The sequence below is a fragment of the Choloepus didactylus genome, chromosome 1 (assembly GCF_015220235.1).
Source record: "Choloepus didactylus isolate mChoDid1 chromosome 1, mChoDid1.pri, whole genome shotgun sequence".
Classification (NCBI taxonomy): Eukaryota; Metazoa; Chordata; class Mammalia; order Pilosa; family Megalonychidae; genus Choloepus; species Choloepus didactylus.
Window position 1 is genome coordinate 113313795 of NC_051307.1, and position 23422 is coordinate 113337216.

General features: G+C 38.4%; 1 protein-coding gene across 1 annotated transcript in view; it reads right to left on the minus strand.

The window, feature by feature from the left end:
* Positions 1 to 23422, minus strand: part of USP13 (ubiquitin specific peptidase 13) — a 143019-nt gene that overhangs the window by 114637 nt on the left and 4960 nt on the right. Inside the window, exon 2 of the mRNA XM_037840050.1 lies at positions 1860 to 1985. Within this exon, the coding sequence (XP_037695978.1) occupies positions 1860 to 1985 (126 nt within the window). The remainder of the gene's footprint in view (positions 1 to 1859; positions 1986 to 23422) is intronic.

The following is a 23422-nucleotide window of genomic DNA, read 5'->3' on the forward strand; positions in this document are numbered from 1 at the left end:
AAAAAATGTTTGCTCTACCACCATATCAAGGCTTGTTACACCAATGCAGAGATAAATAAGATCAATGGAACAGAACTGAGAGCCCAAAAAAGACCCAAGTGTAATAACAAGTTAAAATATAAAAAGATGGCATTATAAATCAATGGGAAAGGATGAACTGCTCTCTCAGAAGTGAGACAACTGGTTTCATTATAGCAAAAAATAAAAATAGATTCTCATGCTTCAAACTAATACAAAAATAAATTAGAGGTTTAAAGACCTAAATTGTTAAAATACACACACTCTAAAAAAAAAAAAAACTACTAGAAGAAATATCTTTATGACCCCAAGTTGGGAAACAATTTCTTAGACCAGATACAAAAAGTACAACTCATAATATAAAAGTTTAATAAATCTAACCACAACAAAATTTAAAACTTCTATTCAACAAAATAATTCATAAAGTAAAAAGATGAGCCACAAACAGTAATAAAATTTTGCATATAACTAATAAAAGTTTTGTTATCCAGAATGAAAAAAAAAAAAACACTCCTCAAACTCATAAGGAAAAGATAAACCCACAGAGATATGGGCCAAAAATATGGAAAAATCAGAGAAGAGAAAAACAGAATGGCCAGTCAACATATGAAAAGATGTACAACCCTCCAAGAAGAAAATGCCAAATATTTAGCTGCTACTTCATAGCCATTAGGTTGGAAAAATTAAAAATCTGACCATAGCAAGTGCTGAGAGTGTGGGGGAAAAGGAATTCATAATCACTACAGATAGGAATGTAAATTGGTACAGCCACTCTGGGGAAGAATTTGGCAATATCTAGAAAAACTGACAATAAGTACCCCAAGGAGCCAACAATTCCACTTCTAGAAATTCTCCATAAAGAAATATTATACATGTGTCCCTAGGAGAAATGTATAAAGATGTTAATTGCTGTGTTGTTTGTAGTAGCAAAAAATGGAAACAATTTAAATATTCAACAATAGGAGAAGAGAATAATAAATTGCAAGGTACTCATAGGATGGAATAGCAAACGGCTTATTAATGAATTAAGTACATCCGGATGCATCACAACAAAGGTAAATATCAAAAAATGTTGAGAGAGAAGGCTCTATGCAGAATTTTAGATAACAATATGATAGTATTTATCTACAGTGTTAAAACAGAAAGTCATACTACATATTGTTCATGAATACACATATGTAAATAAAGCATAGCAACATGCACGGGAATGAGAACAAACTCACAGCAGACACCACCACTGGGGAGGGAGGGAAAGAAGGACGGAAACAAAAGGGACTTAAACTTTCAGGAAAACTCTATTTCTTTCATTATATAAAAACCTGAAGCAAAAATATCCAAATGTCAGTGATTTTTATATCTGATTTTGGGGTCCATAAGTGTTTCTGGCATTATTTTTGTGTACTTTTCTCTATTTTAGAACTAAACAAATTATTTTACATCAGTCAATGCATGCTTTTTTAACAACTCTAATCAGAGTTTTAGAGGGTAGTAAAATAAAACTGGTTAAGATAAGGTTTTTTATTTCTGATTTTGGGGTCCATAAGTGTTTCTGGCATTATTTTTGTGTACTTTTCTGTATTTTTAGACCTAAATAAATTCTTTTAAATCAGTCAATGCATGTCTTTTTAACAACACTAATCAGAGTTTTAGAGGGTAGGAAAATAAAACTGGTTAAGATAAGGTTTTGGGAAATCACTGAATTTCTGCAATTAGGACTGTTTTTGTTTCCCATCATCAAAGATAATCAGAAGTTATCAGGGCATCGTAAAATCTCCACCCACACTAAGAACAATGTTACAGGAAGGATGACAAGGCTCATTCTCCAGAAGTGTGGATCTCACCTCTCGCACATGTCTTTTCAGGTGCATGTATACACTCTGTCCGGTTTTTCGAAAATGTCTTTCAACATGTTCCCTTCCAAAGGCCAAAAATGTATTCATGCATACATAGAGTCCACCTTCAGAATTCTAGAAGAAAGAGACAGATTACAAAATTAGCCAAGGACACCTAGCCAAGTAGTCTAGAAATAGAGAAAGGGAAGGGGAAGGAAGACAAACGATGAAGAGAAAGCCTGGCAAAAGGGCCCCGTGCCTTTTGCAGTCACCTGCAATGCCACCCACCCCCGCCCCAGGGCCCCACAGCGGCAGCTCCCACCTCAACCTGGTTTCCAGTCCTCTGGGACAGCTGAGCTCTGGCTTTACCCAATGCTGGCTGCCTTCAGTCAGGCAAGCCCTGAGAGGCATCTGGGAAATAGCGTGCTTGCCTGACTCTCTAAAACAGGGTAAGGGAAGAGAGACAAGGGATAGAAGGAAGGTGGCAAGAGGTGCAACTACCATCGCTGCAATATTCAATCGTCATTCTTCCCTGTTCATCACACTGTAAGTGACCAGGAATATAAAGGTTTATAGCCTTTTAGCAGGACCGGGTCCCAGAGACATTGTTCCCCTCCTTTAGTGACACATGATATTTGATGGCACACATTAAAAAATTAAAACAATAATTTAATAAATAAGTTCTAACAATAAGTAATGAAGGATGGAGTCTTATAATAATCATAGCTACACATTATTGCATGCCTAGTATGTGCCAGGTGCTCTTTATATATTCTTTTTAAACCTCCTAACAACCCGACAAGCTGCTTGTTATTATTTCCATTTCATAGTCTTAAAAGCAACTGAAACTATCAGAAGTTTAAGTATAGAATTACCATATGACCTGGCAACTCCACTAAGTATATACCCAAAAGACCTGGAAGCAGGGACTTGAACAGATATTTGCACACCAATGTTCTTAGCGGCATTATTCACAATTGCCAAAAGATGGAAGCAACCCAAGCATCCATCAACTGATGAATGGATAAACAGAATGTGGTATATACATTCCACAGAATATTATTTAGTCATAAAAAAGGAACAGAGTTCTGATACATGAGATGAACTTATAGCCAGATGAACTTATAGATGAACAATAAGCCAGACACAAAAGAACACATATTGTATGATAACACCAATATGAAATAATTAGAATAATCAAATTCATAGACTCAGCAACTAGAATACAGGTTATCAGGAGCCAGGGTAGGGTAGGGAGTGGATAGTTAATTCTTAATTGGTGCAGAGTTTCTGTCTGGAGTGATGAAAAGTTTTGGTAACAGACAGTGGTGACGGTAGCAAAACGTTGTGAATGTACTTAACACCACTGAATTATATAACTGAATGTGGCTAAAAGGGGAAAGTTTTGGTGGTATATATGTTGCTAGAACAAAAATAAAAACAAAAAACAACCAACATCCTGTCCAACACAAACAGTGAAACATAATGTAAACTATGGACTATAGCTAATAGTAATTATACCATAATATTCTCATCAATTGTAACAAAGGTACCACACTAATGCCAAATGTTAAAAATGGGATGAGTATACGGGAACTCTATTTTCTGCATGATCTTTCTGTATACCTACAACTTCTCTAATAAAAATAATTTTTTTTAACTGAGGCTAAATAAATCTGCCCAAGTTCATACAGCATGGAAGGGTAAGTTAGATTAGAATGTATTCCTCTTACAGTCAAGATGCTATTCACGTTTTAGATACTGTACTTGGCTATCTACCCCAATTTCATTGCTCCTTTTCTCCCATTTTGCTTAATATGCCTCTGTGTAAACTTAGCCTATAAATTTAGCCATCCTTTTCTCAGTGGAAACGATTTTTTATTAAGCTCCTGTTATTCTCATCCCTTCAAATAGTAAACAAACTTTGCAACACCTATCAAAAATGCCAACTTCCTTACACTGTTTCAGTACAGCACAACTTAGAATTTTAAGACAGACATTAGTGCTCATTTCAAATATATGAGCAAATAAATTTCTTAAAGTTCAAAAACTCAAGATAGTTCATTAAAAAAAAATTTCTAAAACTTCCAAACATTGTAATGTTTTATAAGCCAGAACATTAAAGAACCTTGTTACAACAGAAACATTATAATCACATTATTTCAAGTGTGTCTCTTCCTGTAGCATAAATAGTACAATAAACCAAGAAAACAAAACAAAAGACATAAAAATGGCAAAGGAAGAAATAAAGCAGTCTCTATTTGCTAATGACATCAGCATTTACATGGAAAATCCTAAGGAATCTACAAATAGTAAACAACTAGTAGAACTAATAAATGAATTTAGCAAGGTCATGAGAAACTGCTTTAATGTACAAAAATCAACTGCAATTTTACATACTAGCAACAAACACTTCCAAATGAAATTCTAAAACTTGACTGTAAAATAGCATCCAAGAAACATAATTATAGTATATAGTTTGTCCTTCTGCATAACTTTTTTTCCCTTAAATGAAATCATTTGAATAAAATTAGAAATTTTATTTCTTCAACTAGAGACAGGCATATTATATTCATTTGATCAACAGACTAAGAAAGTATTTTCAAAAATGTTTTTCAAATAAACACGTTCTTTTGGCATAGTCATAACCCTTAAGAAGAAAATATATGGCACCATCATAATGCTCATTCATTCATTAATCCCATTAAATTGAGTACTATATATTGTGGTCAAAAAACATACCAGCTTAACTTTCGTCCATTAAAATACAGCCCAATAAAAAAATCAAATCATATGACACAGTGGGGAAAATATGGGATTTGGAATGAGAGGTCCTGAACTGCCTAACTAGCTCTGTGCCCTAAGGCAGGCCATCAAACAGTTCTCTGACCTTCACTGTTCTCCTTGTAAACATGGCTGTGGCAATAATTCCCACTTCCCAGGGGTGCAGTAAAGTTCAGGGAAAGATACACATGAACATGCTTTCTGTGCTGTAAAGCATTATATAAACATTGGTTATTATTTATTTTGAGTTAAAAGTTCTGCATGCTGCATGCATCTCCTATTAATTAAATTATTTTATAATTGGGGAAACAAGCAGAAGGAAGAAAAGTGAGTGGCCACTGGAGTGGGGGTAGCACATTTAAGTTTAATCTGTCAGAAAAAAGCATCAGGAAACCAAGGAAAACCAAGAAATTAGCAATCAGAAATAAGAAAAATGCTAAAGTACAGCATTTTTCTGAAGAAAAATACAGCACAGTTATCTAATGCAAGAATTTATAAAGTAATTTCTAGAATAATCATAAAGTCTTCACTAATTTCATTGCCAAGAATTTTTTATGTATTTGATAAAAAATTTAAGATATCAATCATTCATTATCGATTTCTGGAGCCATGTGATATTGCCACAAAGTCCATAATCAAAACGAAAAACTCTTTGGAACTCAAAGACAAACGACCACATAGGAAAGGATTTTATTATAAACATGCACAGGCATCTTAACGTCTATGATATGGGACCTCTAGAGCAGCTCATGCCCTCCTCACTGAGGGCACAGAGATAAGGCACTGCAAGGTGGGCTTTCCAGGAGTTCTAAAAATTCAGGACACATTAAAAGAGCAAAGCCTTTCAAAGCTACCCCAGATAGAATGAATTCCCTTTCTTCTACGTGCTACCTGACTTGCCTTATTAATACCTCAGTATTGGTCCTCTAATACACTTTCTTTCACATACAAAGTCAACACTGAGGCAAGTGCTCTGGACAGCCTTTCTCATTAATGATGACAAGTCTGTGCTGATATATCTCTCCCAATTCCCTTGAGACCAAAGCGCAGTGAATGTTTTACAGCCAGGGATCAGAATTAAGCTAATTGACTATTAAGAGTTTCTAACCCTCAACCTCATCCTCTCATTAACCAGCCACATACCCATCATAATCAGTACCCTACAAAACATGGTACAGTACTGTGCCAGTTTGAATGTATTATGTACCCCGAAACACCATTATCTTTGATGTAATCTTGTGTGGACAGATGTATCAGTGTTGATTGGATCGTAATTCTTTGAGTGTTTCCGTGGAGATGTGCCCCACCCAACTGTGGGTGATGACTCTGATTGGATAATTTCCATGAAGGTTTACCCCACCCATTCAGGGTGGGTCTCAGTTAAATCACTGGAGCCATATAAATGAGCTGACAAACAGAAGGAATTCAGTGCAGCTGAGAGTGACATTTTAAAAAGGAGCTACAGCCAAGCAGGACACTTTGAAGAATGCACAGGAGCTACAGATGACAGACAGTTTGAAGACGGCTGTTGAAGGCAGACTCTTGCTCCAGAGAAGCTAAGAGAGGACAAACGCCCCAATAGCAACTAAGAGTGACATTTTTGAGGGGCTGAAGCCTAGAGAGGAACATCCTGGGAGAAAGTCATTTTGAAACCAGAACTTTGGAGCAGACGCCAGCCACGTGCCTTCCCAGCTAACAGAGGTTTTCTGGACACCATGGGCCATCCTCCAGTGAAGGTATCCAATTGCTGATGTGTTACCTTGGACACTTCATGGCCTTCAGACTGTAATTGTGTAACCAAATAAACCCCCTTTTATAAAAGCCAATCCATTTCTGGTGTTTTGCATTCAGCAGCATTAGCAAACTAGAACAAGTACTTTCCTCTATTATGACCAAAAGTGCAGCCAAGAAATGAAGCAGGTTAGAGAACTGTACCTAATGACAGTGAAATGCAACTGGAAGTATAAGAGGGCAGAATACATAATAATTATTTTTCAAGGAAATGGCAGTAAGGTGTTTTATCAAATTAAAACAGATTACAAATGAAATTCATATAGTTTGGAGTTAATTTTTTAAAATAAACTGGCAGAATAATGGAGATTCCAGGAACATATTAATTCTGTGATAGTTGCTTAATATATGTCAAGTCACAAGCAACACAAAAACAGAGGAAAGAATCACTAATAAAAGTTATTGATATAACTAGACATCAGCTTCATAGACAATTAACCTAGATCCACCTTATACCAAACACCACAATAAGGTACAGATAGCTCCCAAAGATGTGCATTTTAAAAACTAGAAAAGAAAAGAATAGTATATTTATCCCATTTACAAAGGGTGAGATCATTTCCAGCCTAAAATAAAAGAGATCATCAGAGATGAGATAGTTGAGTATGAAAATGTAAACACAAAACAAGTTTTACACCATAAAATGTAATTAAACAAACATAAAAACAACAAAATCAGAATGGGAAAATATGTACAGTATATGGAATAAAAGCTTATGTCCAAGCCATGTAAAAAAAATGTATAAGACATCAATATTCAGGTTCAACTTGACAAGAGCTTTTTTTTAAAAGACTATTTGGCTTTAAATGTGAGAAAATATTAAAAGGAAATATCACAGCTTTACTAGCTCCTAAAATCAGCACATTAAAACAATACTGAGGCATAATCATATGTCTATTAAATTAGCAAAAATTATTGAAATTACACAGCCTAAAGCCACTTGTAAGAAAACATGAAGATCTACTCTCATGGTATAAATGCGTTTGGTCTCAAGCAGTAAGATCAGGCTAGAGGGTAATAAAATTGTGACCCATTGGCACAGTATTTCCCCTTTGGTTCCCTTCAGAAAGTCAAAAGAAAGAAAAAAAAGAGCCTAATATGTACAAAAATTTTCACTGGTGCACTATTTATAATAGGAATGAGTAGCAATGGCCCCAGATAGAGGAATTAAAGAAACTGTGATAAGTGAACACAACAAAATACCACATAACATTATTTTTAAATAAAAAAAAGTATGACATGTATATTGTCTACACACAAAATTTGTATAGACTTGTGTGCAATATATAGAATGTGCACAGAAAAATGTTAATTGAAAAAGAACACATGGACCCTTACATCTATGGCCAACTGATTTTTGACAAGGATGCCAAGTCCACTCAATGGGGAAAGAAAAATCTTTTAAACAAGTGTTGTTGGGAAACTGGATATCCATATGCAAAAGAATAAAGGGGGATCTCTACCTCATACCATATAAAAAATAAACTCAAAATGGATCAAAGACCTAAATACAAGAGCCAAAACTATAAAACCCATAGAAGACAACACAGGGAAGCATCTTAGAACCTTGTGTTAGGCAATAATTTCTTAGACAAAGCACAAGCAACAAAAGAAAAAAAGTAAATAAATAGGATTTCATCAAAATCATAAAACTTTGTGCATCAAAAAACTCCAACATGAAAGTAAAAAGATAATCTACAGAATCAGAGAAAATATTTGGAAACCATGTAACCAAAAAAGGGTTTAATATACAGAATATATAAAGAAATCCTAAACTCAACAATAAAAAGACAACCAAATTAAAGATTTTAATAGCTATTTCTTCAAAGAAGATAGACAACTGGACAATAAGCACATGAAAAGATGTTCAATATTATTAGAAATTAGGGAAATGCAAACCTAAATGAGATAGCATTTCACACCCACTAGAAGCAGAAAATAATAAGTGTTGGAGAGAGTGTGGAGAAATAAGAACATTCATTCATTGTTGATGAGAATGTAAAATAGTGCAGCACCTACGGAAAATAGTTTGGTGATTCCTTAGAAAGGTATAGACTTATGACCCAGCAATTCCACTTCTAGGTGTATACCCAAGAGAACTGAAAGCAGGAACTTAAACAGATATTTGCACACCAATGTTCATAGCAGCATTATTCACAATTGCCAAAAGATGAAAGCAACCCAAGTGTCCATCCATCAACTGATGAATGGATAAACAAAATGTTGTATATACACATAATGGACTATTATTCAGCAATAAAAAGGAATGAAGTTCTGATACATGAGACATGGGTGAACCTTGAAGACATCATGTTGAGTGAAATAAGCCAGGCACAAAAGGATGAATAGTATATGATCTCACTAACATGAAAAAATTAGAATAAGCAAGTTTATAGGGTCAAAAACTAGAAATACAGGTTACCAGGGGACAGGATGGGGGTAGGGAATGGGGGGTTAATGCTTAATTGGTTCAGAGTTTCTCTTTGGCATGATGGAAAAGTTTTGGTAATGGCTGGTGATGATGATAGCACAACATTGTAAATGACATTATTTCAATGTGGTTAAAAGAGGAATTACATATTTGAATGTGGTTAAAAGGGGAAATTTTATGTTGTATATATGCTACCAGAACAAAAATTAAATTAAAAAAAAAAAAAAAAAGACAATCAACATGGTGAACCCTAATGTAAACTATGGACTATATTAATAGTATAATTATAATATTGTCTTCATCAGTTGTAACAAAGGTACCACACTAACACAAAGGGTTAATAATGGGGAATACTAGGGGGAGGGGGTGTTAGTACATGGGAATGCTGTATTTTCTGTAAACCTACAACTTCTCTAACAAAAAAAGAAAGAAAAAGAAAGAAAAGAACACATATGGGGGAAGAGAAAGTCTTTGCATTGGCAAAGACCTGGAGTGAAATAGGAATGTGATCATTTTATATTCATTTACATTCTGGACTCTCAGGCCCACGGCTCCCCTCCCACTATATTCCTACTTGGTCTAGGGTGGCACTCCTCAAAGTACTGTCATGAAAGACCAGTTGTTTTATTTTGTTTTCTGTTTCCTGTCGTTTCTATCCCTTAAAGGAAGATCTGTGGTCCTCCTGCATGGGACTGATCACAGGCAGAGCTGGATGTGAACTTACTCACATATGGAAGTTCCACAAAACCCAAACTGGTCTTTACTGTCCTCAAGCAAACAAGTCCACAGTTCACACATTAGGATGTGGCTACAATATCAAGTTGCTATAGAAATTTCCAAATATGGTCAACGTTTAGACCCCAGTCAGCAGACCACACTTCTGGGAGCACTGGTCTAAAGTCAACTCTGCCCAGATTCTGAGAGTTGCCTGAAAATGTGGCTCTCACTGTCAGGGGAGATTTACCTCAAGGACCTTTGGGGACATGAGGTCAGGCCTCAAGCCTCTGAGCAACCCACATCAACACCCACAAACACATGTCATCACCTGCAGAACTGGAGACGTTCCCCAGATGCCACACCTGTCCTCCAGAGCCCCTAGCCAGCCTCCACCCATGACCAATTTCCACCACATCTCCCTGCTCATCTCCCTGTCCTGCCAGTCCTTGACCCCAAGTCCACTTTCATTTCACAATTGTTAGCATTTTGCTCACTGAAATCTGTAGCTGTGGGAAACCCAAGCTTCCTTCATCTGGAGCAACTATGTTCAGAAGCCAAACCACCCATTTGCTCCTTGAGGGCAGTAAAATTGTGTCATATTCAATACTGAATTCGTAAAAGGGTAGAGGAAGTTTGAATGAACATTTGTTGAATGAATGACAACTTTTGTCTAATTATTTGTCATTCAGTTACATAGTTTGGTCTCTCTCTCAAAGGGTTCCTCAGGGGCCCTTCTGATCTGGATTTAAAAGACTTCATAGAGCAAGCTCCATTTCAATTCTTTGGCATAACCAAACAATGGAGATCATCAAAATAAAACTGATGGCCATGCATAGAAAACGGCCTGGGGCTCCAGCAGGAATACTAGCTTTTCAGGTTTCTTTGAGTAAAGTCACACCGTTAGCAGCTTGGAGATGTGAACTTTATGGCCCCAGCCCTCATACCTTCTGTAACCAGACAGCCTGGCGCACTTCTTCGGAACAATGGTTGCCATCTCCATCCTCGTCATACCTTGTACCCAATCTGACTCCTACTCTCAAAGGGCACCCAGCCCAGCATGGCCAGAGAGAACATGGTCTTAGCTAAATAGAGTTCCAATTATCTATTTCATGATGCACTAACCAGAAATTTGACTAAGATGCAAGACAGTATTCAGCCACCTGTAAGAATTCATTGCAATGAAGTCAAGAACTACCGCTCAGTGGCTTCTCTGAGGCTCTGTAATGATTCCTTTAACAACTTCTCCCATCCGATCAAACCAGAAGAGGGAAGAGCAGCTTCAGAAGCCCATGGATCATTTAAAACCCTCTCTTCAATGCATTTCAATATGTATACAATATACACACAGCCATTCATTTATTACTTTACATTGTATCACCCTATCAACTATATGGAAGTAACTTTTTCTTATTGGAAGAAATCACTGTTTTATATTGCCAGCCATTTAAAAGGATGTTAAAACATTGGCAAATAGAAAGGTCAAGGTTGTGACAAATTTCGGAATAGCAAATGAACAGTCATTTTAAATAAAAATACACCACATTGTCAATCAGCAGGTGTCCAGAGAACTTTGTTTACGATTATGTTTTCTTGGAGACCAGCCTCCCCGCTGGAAGACAGGAAGGGAGAGTGAACACGTGCGAGCAATGCACTCAGGAAACAGTCACTGCGTAATACTTGCTTTTTTAACTACAGAACAGCGTCTCTCTCCTGCGGAAAACAAGCGGTCATTGCCTCAAAGAGAAACATGATGTAGACAGATGGAGTCACAACAAATCCACATTCAGGACAAATTACATACTAACACCAGGGAAGACTGTGATTCACACTCTCTTAGCAAAAGGGAGACAAATGGGGCAAGAACATGGTATTTTCTAGAACACTGATTATAAAAAGAAAAAAAAAAGAGAGAGAGAAAGAAAACAGGAAATTAACTAAATTAGCTTTTTATAATAGTGAAAGGAAATAAACAGATGTCTAAGAACAGAAGATTCATTTAGTAATTTACAGTACATCCATGAAACATGACACTTCAGTCATTTAAATGGACTCTGGATGAGTATTTACCAATATGAAAAGTATTGGTATTTTTGAGTGAAGAAAACAGGTTGCAAAACAGTGTGTATGATGTTATAATATACACTACACATACAGAGAAAAGAGTGCCTGATTTACTTTTTGTCCCCATTTTTCTACTCATCTGTCTATACACTGGATAAAGGGAGTGTGAGCCACAAGGTTTTCACAATCACACAGTCACACCACATACGCTGTATAGTTACACAATCGTCTTCAAGAATCAAGGATTGCAGTTCAAAAGTTTCAGGTATTTCCTTCCAGCTATTCTAATACACTAAAAACTAAAAGGCATATCTATATAATGCATAAGAATAACCTCCAGAATGACTTCTCAACTCCAAATTTGAAATTAGCTCCACGTGGGGAGATAATTTGTGATTTTTTTTGATTCATGTTGTCTTAGGACATTTCCAATTTTTCTTCATGAACATGGATTAGTGTCTTAATAATGAAAATAACACTTTTCATAATTGAATGTGTTTAGAACCCAAATACATATGTGTATATATTTTAAATGGGATAGGACAGGCAGTCTTTCAAATGTTCCTTTTCTTAACCTAGGCTTTCCTTTGGCTTTAGCCACCCAAGTTCACAGCTCTAAGGGTAAATCCTTATTACTCAAAGTACAAGTGCAGCCTGGAAGCATGGCTATCACCCTAGAGCTTGCTAAAAATGCAGAATCACATGCCCCACCCAGGACTGAAGCAGTCTTCATTTTAACAGGATCCTCAGATGGTTCTATGCATTGTAAAGTTTAAGAAGCCTGCTGTATAGATTCCTTTTCAGTCTTCAAACTAGATTCAATAAAAAGTATTTTTTAAACAAATATAAAGTTTTTAACCACTCTTTATCTTCCCAGGAACTCAGAACACCACACAAATTTATCCCAAATTTGCTTTCAAAACCTGCAGTAACTAAAACACATCCTGGGTCATTGGTTCATTCTTTCAACCAAAATATATTTATTCAGCATCTACCCTTTGCTAAACACTAATCTAATGTTGAAGATTGAACAGCTACAAAACAGAAAATCCCTAAACTCATAAATTTACATTCAAGTGGGGGGATGACTGTCTATAAAAAGAAAAAAAGGAAAACCAAATAAATAAATAATGTTAAACAGTGATCAGAAAAACAAAACAGGGTATGTGGCGGGAAATAACAAGAAGATCGTACTACAGTGGTCAACCCAGCTGCTAGCAAACCTGGAAGTAGGATTACTATCTCTTACTTCTAACCCAGTGCTTACCCATTAAAATATGCTGTCTGGATATCCTCTAAACTCCTGCCTCTTTCTTCCAACCTGTTTCACAGCCCTGTGCTAAGAGAAAACAGTACAAGAGTAAAATAAAAGAAACTAATTTCTTTGTTCTCTAGGCCTTGGATCTCCCTCAAAACTCCCAACCCCAGTGGCTTAGAACTGACCACAAAACCCACCATCATCATTATCATCATCAAAGGAAAAGAATCAGTGAAAGAAAATTCTTTCTTTCTACTCCCAGGGCAGGTAGGTGAGGCAGGATGAGTTTATTCAGTCCCTCAAAGCACTACAGCAGAGACAAAGACAAACAGATGTACCCTAATGACATCTGAATCCTAGTATGGATAGACAAAAAAGAAACAAGAAAGAAATGTCATTTCTGGCAGTGATAAGAATGAGAGAAGTGCCTGCGGGTGGAGAGACAAAAGTACACAGGGATTCACAGCAAAGATGGAGAAACCTGGTCAGATTCAAGATTTAATTTCAGGATAGAGCTCACAAGGAAAGTTGATGAATTAGATATATGCCTGGGCATCCAGGACAGGGTGGAATCAAGGATGACTCCAAACTGTTTTGACTCATTACTCAACAAAACTACCCACCTCTCTCGGCTCAATCTTTGCTTTCCTCAAGCAACCATCTGCCTACTAATTCAGCCTCTCAGGTTTACCTGAAGGGCAGACATGAACATTCCAGTGACCAGAGCACCCAACCCCCATACATTCTGGCTCCTAGAACAAAACAAACAGACAACAGTTTTAAAATGCAAAATTAAGTACATGGAGATGGGAAGCAAATGTGTAATAAGAAAGTGTAGGGGATTGAAATGTGTACTCCAGTTTGGACATGTTCTTGGTTTTGGTCTGCATTCTAGTGGGCGTGAATCTCTTCCAGATGCTACTTCAGTTAAGGTGTGGCCCAAATGAATCAAGTTGGGCTTTAATCCAGATTACTAGAGTCTTTAATAAACCGAATGAAAGTCGGAAGGAGAGAGAAGCCACTGGGAGCAGCCAGAAGTTCCGAAAGTCAATGGAACCCAACCAGAAGAGAAAGAAGATGCCGCCACATGCATTGCCACATGACAGAAAAGCCAAGGACCAAGGATGGTTGGCAGCCAGCCCCAGAATACCACAGTCTTCAGGCAGAAAGCATCGCCTTCCTGATGCCTTGATTTGGGGCTACTAGCCTCAAAACTGTGAGCCAATAAATTCTCATTAAGACAACCCATTGCATGGTATTTATTTTAGCAGTCAGGAAACTAAGACAGAAAGTAAAACAGAAAAAATACAGCACGAATGCAATCCACAGAAGGGGTAAATATAATGGAGAAAAAGCATTATCAGAAAATACAATGGATAGCAAAGAAAGACCCAAACAGCTTACCAGTAGAACAGAATTAACAGAACATAATATTTGCAAATTCCAAAAGCTTGGTTTCAACAGCAGATCCACTTAAATAAATTTTTCCACATTGTGGTCAGTTCTAAGTAAGCCACTGGAGTTGGGAGTTTTGAGGGAGAATCCAAGGCCCAGAGAACATATGAATTAGGTTCTTTTCTTTTACCTTGTCCAGTTTTCTACTAGCTTTAATAATAAGCAGAAAAAATATATATATATATGATCCCAGGAGAGTGTAGATATCTTCTGTTGCTAAACTTTGATAAATCATGTTTGTGACCATGAAATGTTAAGAAAAATTAAAATATTAATGCAGTAATGATTCTTTGAGTTTTTTCATATTTTGAAAGTGTTCCTCTTGCAGAGCATTTCTATGCTTAGAGCCACACAACCTGGTCTCAGACAGCTGAAAGCAGAGTCCAAATGGCTAGGTTTTAATTCTGACATGACTATAAATGTACTGTTCCATTGAGAAGTCATTTATTTACTTCTTCCTAAAGATAAAACTGAAGCCTTGCTCTGGGCATTTGGGGCAATGAGGATGCTATCACCTGTAACAAGCTGGGGAAGAGTTGGTCCAGGGCATGAGGTAAATGTTCAGAACAGTTACTATGATTCACACAGAAGAACCAGGCAAAAGAAAAATCATCAGTGGATTAAGACACCAAGATGACCATCTTTAGCAAGGCTAACTTGAAGGCTATAAGCCATATAAGTGGTCCCCAACTTACGTACTTAAAAAGAAAGAAAATATGAAAATGCCTGGTAAATGATAACACCTTTTTATGGTAATTTCTTAACTTTTTTTTTTCTTTAAAAAAGTGGTTTTCTTGTGTGGAAGTCAGGTCACATTTCCCCTGATAATCTATATTAAATATGAGGATCAGGTGATTAGGTAAGCCTATAAAAGCCCAGCACCATGAGCTGAATTTGAATATGAATAATAATAGCCCTGAACAGAGCTCTCCTAATGTTGCCAGTAAATACTTGTGCCCAAGGCTTTTTGCTGTAGGGCAGAGGGTCATGAGAAGTACAGAGTGCCTTTGATGACCCTGAGCCTCTTTAAATGGTACTTCATTCTCTTCTCAGAGGGATCCCTCCACTGCACCCCCGAAAAAGGGGCAAGCACCATGTGCCACAGATCCTCGGTCTATAAAGGGAAAGCAAGGGAGGGGAGCATTCCAGAAAGGGATACCAACCAGGAACATTTAAAAATAATAATGTATAATGTAACCCTGCAAGGTAGGTATGTCAGAGGGGAAAACCAAGGCTTGGAGAAATACAAGAGAATTAAGGCATTTGCTAAAGATACATGGTTACTAAGTGATAAGGGGGAATTTGAACCCAGGCCAATCCAGCCCCCCCACACACACACACACACACATGCTGCCTGGTACATCTGAGAAGAGTAAGGACAGCAGATGTTGTTTTGGTGGCAGGAGCCAGGTGGGCGGCTGTTGGCAAGCACACGCCTCCGTGGGGGCTTAGGGAAAAGAGCAGTTAGTTTATTCTTTTTTCCAAGTCTGTTTCATTCAAGGAAAGCAGGAGAGGCAGGCAAAGGAGAGCCACCCCACTCAAGGAACTAGCCTGTGCCAGGCACTAGGTCAAGGTTTCCTGTGGGGGAGGCCCCACCAGCTCCACTTTCCAAACGGGACAAGACAGCTGGAGTCCCTGGGAGGTGGCTGCTCCAGGCTGACATCTCCCTGACAGAAAAAGCAGCAGGCCCCAAGGAGCTGAGCTCTGAGATGCTAAGAAATAGCTGCAAGGTTTAGCAGCCCTCACAGTCCACCCACCTTCATCATCCCAACCTTTGTCCAGCAGGTAAACTGAGTCTACCGGTGGTCTCACTCCGCTGGTGGGGGCCTGGAGAGATGGCCCACATGTGCCAAGGCTCCTTCTGCAGCCTCAGAATCTGCCCAAATGGTACCTCCAAAGGAGCAGTTCAATAGTTCTACCCAAAGAATACAACACGTGAATTACTTTCATCCCTGCTTCCCATAGCCATCCTCCACCTTCAGGCCTTAAGTTCTCTTTCTTCCTGGCCAAGCAATCCCACCGATCACCAAGTGACCTCTAAGCCTATTTCTAAAGACTGCTTGGGACAGAGATATCTAGGTGCCGGTCACCACTTCTATAGCCACATCCAAAGATTAACCAGGATAAGAAAAAGCAACACTTGGTTTGATTATAAGGAAATTATCATAATTATAAGTAACTTATGAGAGCCAGTACCCTTTTGGCCGATGGCCCATGTAGTGAATATGGGGCAGATTTACCCTAGAGTGATTTTACTTCATAAAACAGTACCCTCTGCTTGTATTCTATCTACAACCACTCATGCAGCAGGATTATCTGTTCAAATTTCTAACTCCTGGAGAAAATACTGCCCCAGGCTCCAGTGTGAGTTTCTCTGGGACCTGAGCCAATAAGTGGGAGAGAAGGAGGCATGTGCCAGTCACTGCTTCCTCCACAGCGTGTGGGGAAAGATCCCAGCAGTAAAGAGAGGGGGTCCTGCAGCTGTTCATAAGAGCTCCTCACAAACTAGTGTCTCTAAACTAGGGGCTGCCAGACTCTGAAATCCAAACCCTGACCTCTGAGCACCATTCCAGTTCCCAATTTTCTCGGCAGGCACACAACTCTTACCCACTTGCATTCGCTCTCTTACCTTCCTCATTTATGTCCTTCATATGCTCCATCTCCCAAGCTAGAAGTCATGAAGTGATCTTTAAGATCTCCCACTCCTTCACCCACTATCTATTCTGCACTAAATTGGGCCATATCTTTCTTCAAAACCTCTCTTTGCCCCCATGCCTCTGTCTGCACTGCCCCCTGCCCAGGATTACAGAAGCCTCCTAGCTGATTTCCTATTCAAGGTCTCCCCACCTCCCAACCTATTTCTCATTCCATTTCCAGAACAGCAGCACTAAGTGGTCAGTGTCCTCACATTGTTCCCTTACTCCTAACCAGCTGGAGCCAGTTAGTTATAACCTTACCAAGACCCAACTCCTTTATAATCCACAGAGGATTCAACCTTGTTTTCCATTATCCCCCATAACCCTCTCTTCCAAGGCAGTTTGCTCTTCTCTTGTACATGCCAAGCTTGGTCCCCACTCCAAACCTTTGCTCCCTCCCATTCCAAAATGCCATCTATTCAGATCCCACCCAGTTGGCAAGGTCAGTAACCCTTCTAGATATTACTGATTACTCCCATGCCTGAAATCTCCACTCACATAGCGTTAAGTGCCCACACTGGTTAAAACTTAAATATCCTGGCTATAAATCCCCTCACTGTCACTTACCAGTCCTTGAACAATTCCTTGAACAAGTTACTTAACCTCGCTGACCTTCAGTTTCCTCAGCTGTAAAACAGGGGAAACAATAGTAATTATGCTTCCTAGGCCAATTATTATCATTAAGTAAATGAAACAATGTATATAAAAGTACTTAGTATAGGGTTTGACTTATAATAGACACTGAAAAACTAATGTACATATACTCCACTATGGTAGAAAGACCCATATCCTGCTCTCCTTCCCAGTGGCCTCTGGTTCCCTCCCATACACTCATACCCTCTCTGCCCCCATAGCATCTAGCACAGTGCTGCGTACACAGTGGGCTTTAAGTATTAGTGCTTGCTAATTAACGCAAAACAGAATGTTTTATTTTTAATCTTATCACAGTAAGTACACACTATTCTGCACCTCAAGCAACATCTCTAGTCTGGAGGCATATGCAGATTCATTAAATTCTTGTCATTGTTGCATTGCCCTGCTGTTCCAGCCCTAAAAATAGGAGCCCTTGTTCACATCTTCCCGTGCACGGGGACCAAGGGGAGTCCTTGGCTGATCACCCGTATTACTGCACAATGAGCAGGAGCACAGAGCCTGAGCTAATCCACAGAGACCAGGCCTCTTGTCACCTCCCTATGGAGATGGCAGTCACTTCTACAAAGCTCCCTGGGACATCTAGAATCACAGCACATAAAACACTCAGCCAATACCCAAGATACCTGTTACTGGTTTTTCAAGGGTCAAGTGTAAGACTTTTCAGATCACATGACAGAATTTACAAAAAATGACATTGGTTATTTTAAATAGCATTTATTTTTTTATTCCAAAATATATGCTCAGAGTTTTTTTTTTTTTTTTTAAAGAATAGGAACTCTGAAAAGATGCAGTCTTACTAGCACAGGTTTACAAATACCACAGTATTCAGTCCTTTCCCCCTTCCCTTTAAATCTCCAAGACCTCAGCAATTTTATGTCATCAACAATCAGTATTCCACCTATGACAGAAATGTAGAAAGTGCTTTGAAAAACACAAGAAAAGAAATGTCTGACCTCTCAGAGAACACCTGAGCTGGCTTTAACAGATCAGTGGGTTTTTTCTCAGGGGTTGGTGGGTTAGGAGAAGGCATTCCAGGCCAAGGGAAGAGCAGCCAGCAAACACATGGAGGTGTGAAAGCACCTGAAGACAGAAAGCCCTTTGGGCCAGAAGGATGTAATCAGAGGGTCGGTGCTAAGTGATGACACTGGAAAGAAAAGTTGGATCAACATGGTAAATTGATTTGATTTGATGGTCTACGTTAGAAAAGTCTGAATGGCTTCACTGGAGGTTTCTAAGCAGGGAAATAACATGATTACACACGTTTTAGAAAAATAACTGAACGCAATGTGACAGATAGACTGCAAAGGAAGCAAGGTGGTCGGTTAGGAGGCATCTGCAAAAGTCCAGGCAGGAGATGGTGAGGGGCTGAGCCTTAGCAGTGGGGATGTAAAGAGGAGGCTATCCTGGATCTTGGTGACTACGGAGGTGATGGTAAAAGAGACCGAAGGAGATGCAGTGGAATATACTGCATTTCCCAGCTCAGGGCACCAAATGGATGGTGGTACTTTTAATGAGCTCTAGTCCACATGATGAGGAATGCAGGGGAGGGAAAAGAGAATTCAGAGTCTAGCAGATGTCCAGAGTCAATATGAGTTGAGAATACAACTTGCCCAAAAAGGCTCTCTGACAGGTTCAGCATCATCTCCTATATTCCAAAGCTCTAAAACTGGTACAACTTTAAAGGTAATTAACCGCTGCCAGAAAGAGACAGCAAGCGACTCCTGGTTATTAATTGGAAGAGTAAGACTTTAGGATACAAAAGGCAAATTGCACACGTATCAATTTTCACTCCTTTCTGAAAACCCACCAAAGGACAGAAAAGTTTTTTTTTTTAAGACAGAACATGGGGCCAAAATCTGGAAACCTGGACTGCATATGGATACATGCTAAAGAACTAAGAAGAGCTGACAAAGCTAATTCCTAGGCCAGCAGCAGGGAAAGCCATATTCAAACTGATTTATACTCTAGAATTTCCAAAAGGCCCCAGAATGGAAGCTCCAAGTACCTCTGGAAGTCTAGGTGAAACATGGGCTAAAATAAGGAGGATGAGTTGGAAGTCTGTTTAAATAGCCCTTAGAGCCCCAGATCCCTCCTACAATTTAAGCAGCCCTTCCCATCCTCACAAACTACGCAGATTTATTTTCTAAGGCAAGCAAAATCAAGTCTCAGGGCTGTGGGGCAAAAAGCTCAGTTGAAAAGAGCGACACAGGCATTAAGAGAATATATGTGTATCTGTTCAGATTTAGTCCAAAAATAGAAACCATTCTAGGTATTTCAGAGAGGAAGGGATTTGATACAGCGAACAAGAGTCTTACAAAATCACTGGAAGGGCTATGAGAGCTAAAGTCAGAGAAATCACCGCTCATGTTCAGGAAACCAGGATGCTCAAGCCTCACAAGAAAGCGCACAAATGGTCTCAGTTCCCACAAGGCAGAGGTGGCAGAGTTCCTAGGAGGACACTCAGAAGCTGCTAAGACATCCTCACATCTATCACGTTCGAAAGCACAGGCACCAGCTTGCCATAGCTGCAGGAGCAACAATGGCTTCTTCTCTTTTGCCTTCCAAATCTCTCTCTGGCAGAAAATAAAATCAGAATCCTGCCATCAAAGGATTCTGGGGAGTGCAGTTTCATTTTCTAGCCAGTGAAATATGGGAGAAAGTTTAGCAAAACAAGGATAGGGTTGAGAACCTAGACAGTAACAGCCAGTATCCAATACCCAGCTTCTAAGAGCAGTCTGCCCTCTTTTCCCACTCAGCTTCCTCAATACTGACAGATTGGCCTGACAAGAGATTAGAAAAGCCTCCTAATCAGTAATCAAAGGGAGATTGGCCTGACAAGAGATTAGAAAAGCCTCGTAATCAGTAATCAAAGGGAAAAAACAAAGATTCTGAAATCACCCTATAGGGAAGCTCACAGTCAATTGCTTCATATGTACACACACACACATGTAGCTTCCAATCAGCTTTAAGTGCTCCACTTAAAGTCATCTGAAGAAAGCCTCTAACATGAAAGAAAATGATCAAACAAGAATTCTGGAAATCAAGATGGAGAAAATAAACAGGGGAAAGAAAACTTTTAATTGTCATTCATATCCTCAGAAAAGGTAAGATATTCCATCCATAAAATAAGAATAAGGTTAAAAAAAACAAAAAAGAACATTCAGAGAACAAAAAAGAGGTATTTTAAATATAAATATAACAAATTAAAAACTCAATAAATGACTTGTAAAAAAAGTTGAGGAATTCTCCCAAAAAAAAGTAGAGCAAAAAGATAAAGAGGGAAAATAATAGAAAAAATTAATTAAACTAAAGGGCCAGTCTACGAAGGTCCCATGTATAAATAATGAAGTTCTGAAAAGAGAAAAAGAAGAAAATAGAGGGAGAAATTCATTATAGAAGTAATTTTTAAAAACTTTCTATAGCTGAAGGTATTCATATTGAAAGGATTCAGGACAAGTGCCCAGGACAATGTATAAAGACAGATCCGCACCAATGCACATCATCTCAAAATTTTGGAACCCTGGAAACATAGATTAGATTCCCTAAGTTTGGCAGGGGGGCAGGGGGGGCAGGTAGGGGAGAGGCCATTCCTGATCATACAAATTATCAGGAATCATGATAGGCTTCAGACTGGACGCTGCAAGGCAATAGAGCTACCTCAAAATTCTGAGAATTCCAGAAATTCTATACCTAGCCAAACTATCAATTAAAATATGAGGACAGAATAGAGTCATTTTCAGACATGCAAGATTTCAAACCATTTACTTTCTACACACCTTTTACCAGAAAGCTAAAGAACTAGATGCCTCAGCAAAACAGTCTACAAACCAAAGGAATACAGGAAGCAGGTGCTTTAACACAACAAAGAGGTGAAGGGAATCCCAGGATGGCAATGAAGAGAACCGCCATGGTGACAGCTATCTACTCCAACTGGATTATCACACATCCACAGAGATTGTCCATGGGGAGGATTTTCCCAGGAAAAGACAGCAACCATCCAGAGTGGAGCTGGCAGAAGGCTTCCAGAGAAACTTCTTTAGGGGCATGAAACTGATAGAATTACTGATAGCCCTAAATGTTTTGAGAGACTCAGACAACTGGCAAAGAGTTTTCAGTTGAATTAGTAATAGTTCTAAGAAAAGAAACAAAATATCAAAACATTTATTAGCTCCAAAAAAATAGAGTCTTTTAGGAAAGGAAAAGCAATTATAGTTTTCTACATGGCTTAGCTGTTAAAGTCATAGTAATGTAAACCCTGAATATTTATCTAAACAAAATGTATGAGTCTGCATAAAGGATGAAGGGACAGGAAATGTGTACAACAGTGGAAGCGAGAGATGGGGGTAGAATGAAATCCTCATATTCTGAAAAATCAAAAAGTAGCAAAACCAGCAAGTTAGAGACAAGGAGGTAAGTAGCAAACTAGTCAGCTAAGTAATTTGAAAGTAGTTTCTGTGGAAAGAAGGAATAGGGAAAGGGGACCTTTTTCATTAGAAACGTCATAGAACTTCATCTATAGGCATAACTTTGATAAAAATATAAACCAAAAATAAAGAAAAAATGTTTAAATAACACCAAATTCACCAAGAGATTGAAAGAAAATTGCTGGATAACCAACTAAAAGCAAAGTGACCAAACAAATCACTTGTGATCATCTCTGAAAATCAGAACTGCCCTTCTTAGTTAGCTATCGTCTCAGAATACACAACTTCTACCTCTGAAAGAGTCAACAATTTCCAGCCCAGGCAGCTGCAGTTTCTTCAAAAAGTCAATGAAATTCTCTAAATTTTAATTTGCTTCAAAAAGAATATATATATACAATGTATGACATCTATATTTGAGCTAATATTAAGATAACCAATAGTTCATTCCCCACAAATGTGAAAATGTGAGTCCATAAATTCCACAGTGCATAGGGGGCATGTGATTGGAATAACCAGTTGTATTTTTCTTCCCAAGCTCTAGAACTTAGTTTTTTTCAAAGCATGGCCTGGAAACCACTAGTAGTCCCTGGAGACCCTTCAAGCCCTCTACAAGGTCAAAACTATTTTCATAGTACAAAAAAGTTATTTGCCTTTTTCACTCTCATTCTCTCATGAGCGTACAGTGACATTTTTCAGAGGCTGAATGACATCACTCTGAGAGCTAATGGAAAGCTTTCTATGTTTTAAATTTTTCTGTTTTAATTTCTAGTATGGTAAATATCAATAGATGGAAATTACATAAACAAAAGCACTTTGGGGCCCTTGAAAATATTTAAGAATATAAAGCAGCCCTGAAACCAAAAAGCTTAAGAACCACAGCCCTAGAGCAACTTTTCAGCTAGGTGCTTTTGGAAGAGAAATTTATGCCACATGAAATTAATTTGATTTCCTTTATCAAGTTGACATCTTTAGCGAGAGAGGAAAGTTTGCAAGTTGCTAGATTTTGCTTTACAATCTTATATCCACTCATCCATTAGGAGGATTTTTCCACAAGATCCTAAATTGAATTATTTTTCCACCTACAAGTAAGTATCATGAAAGCAAGTCACATTGCCTGTAGGGCAGAGTGCATTGCACAACACTGAAAAGCACAGATTCCAGAGCCAGACAGCCTGGATTCAAATTCCAGTTCTACCATTTACTATCTGTGACCTTTTTGCTTTAGATCTCCTATCTGGAACACGGTAATAATAACAGTATACAGCATAGGGTTGTTGTGAGGATTAAATATGTGATATATA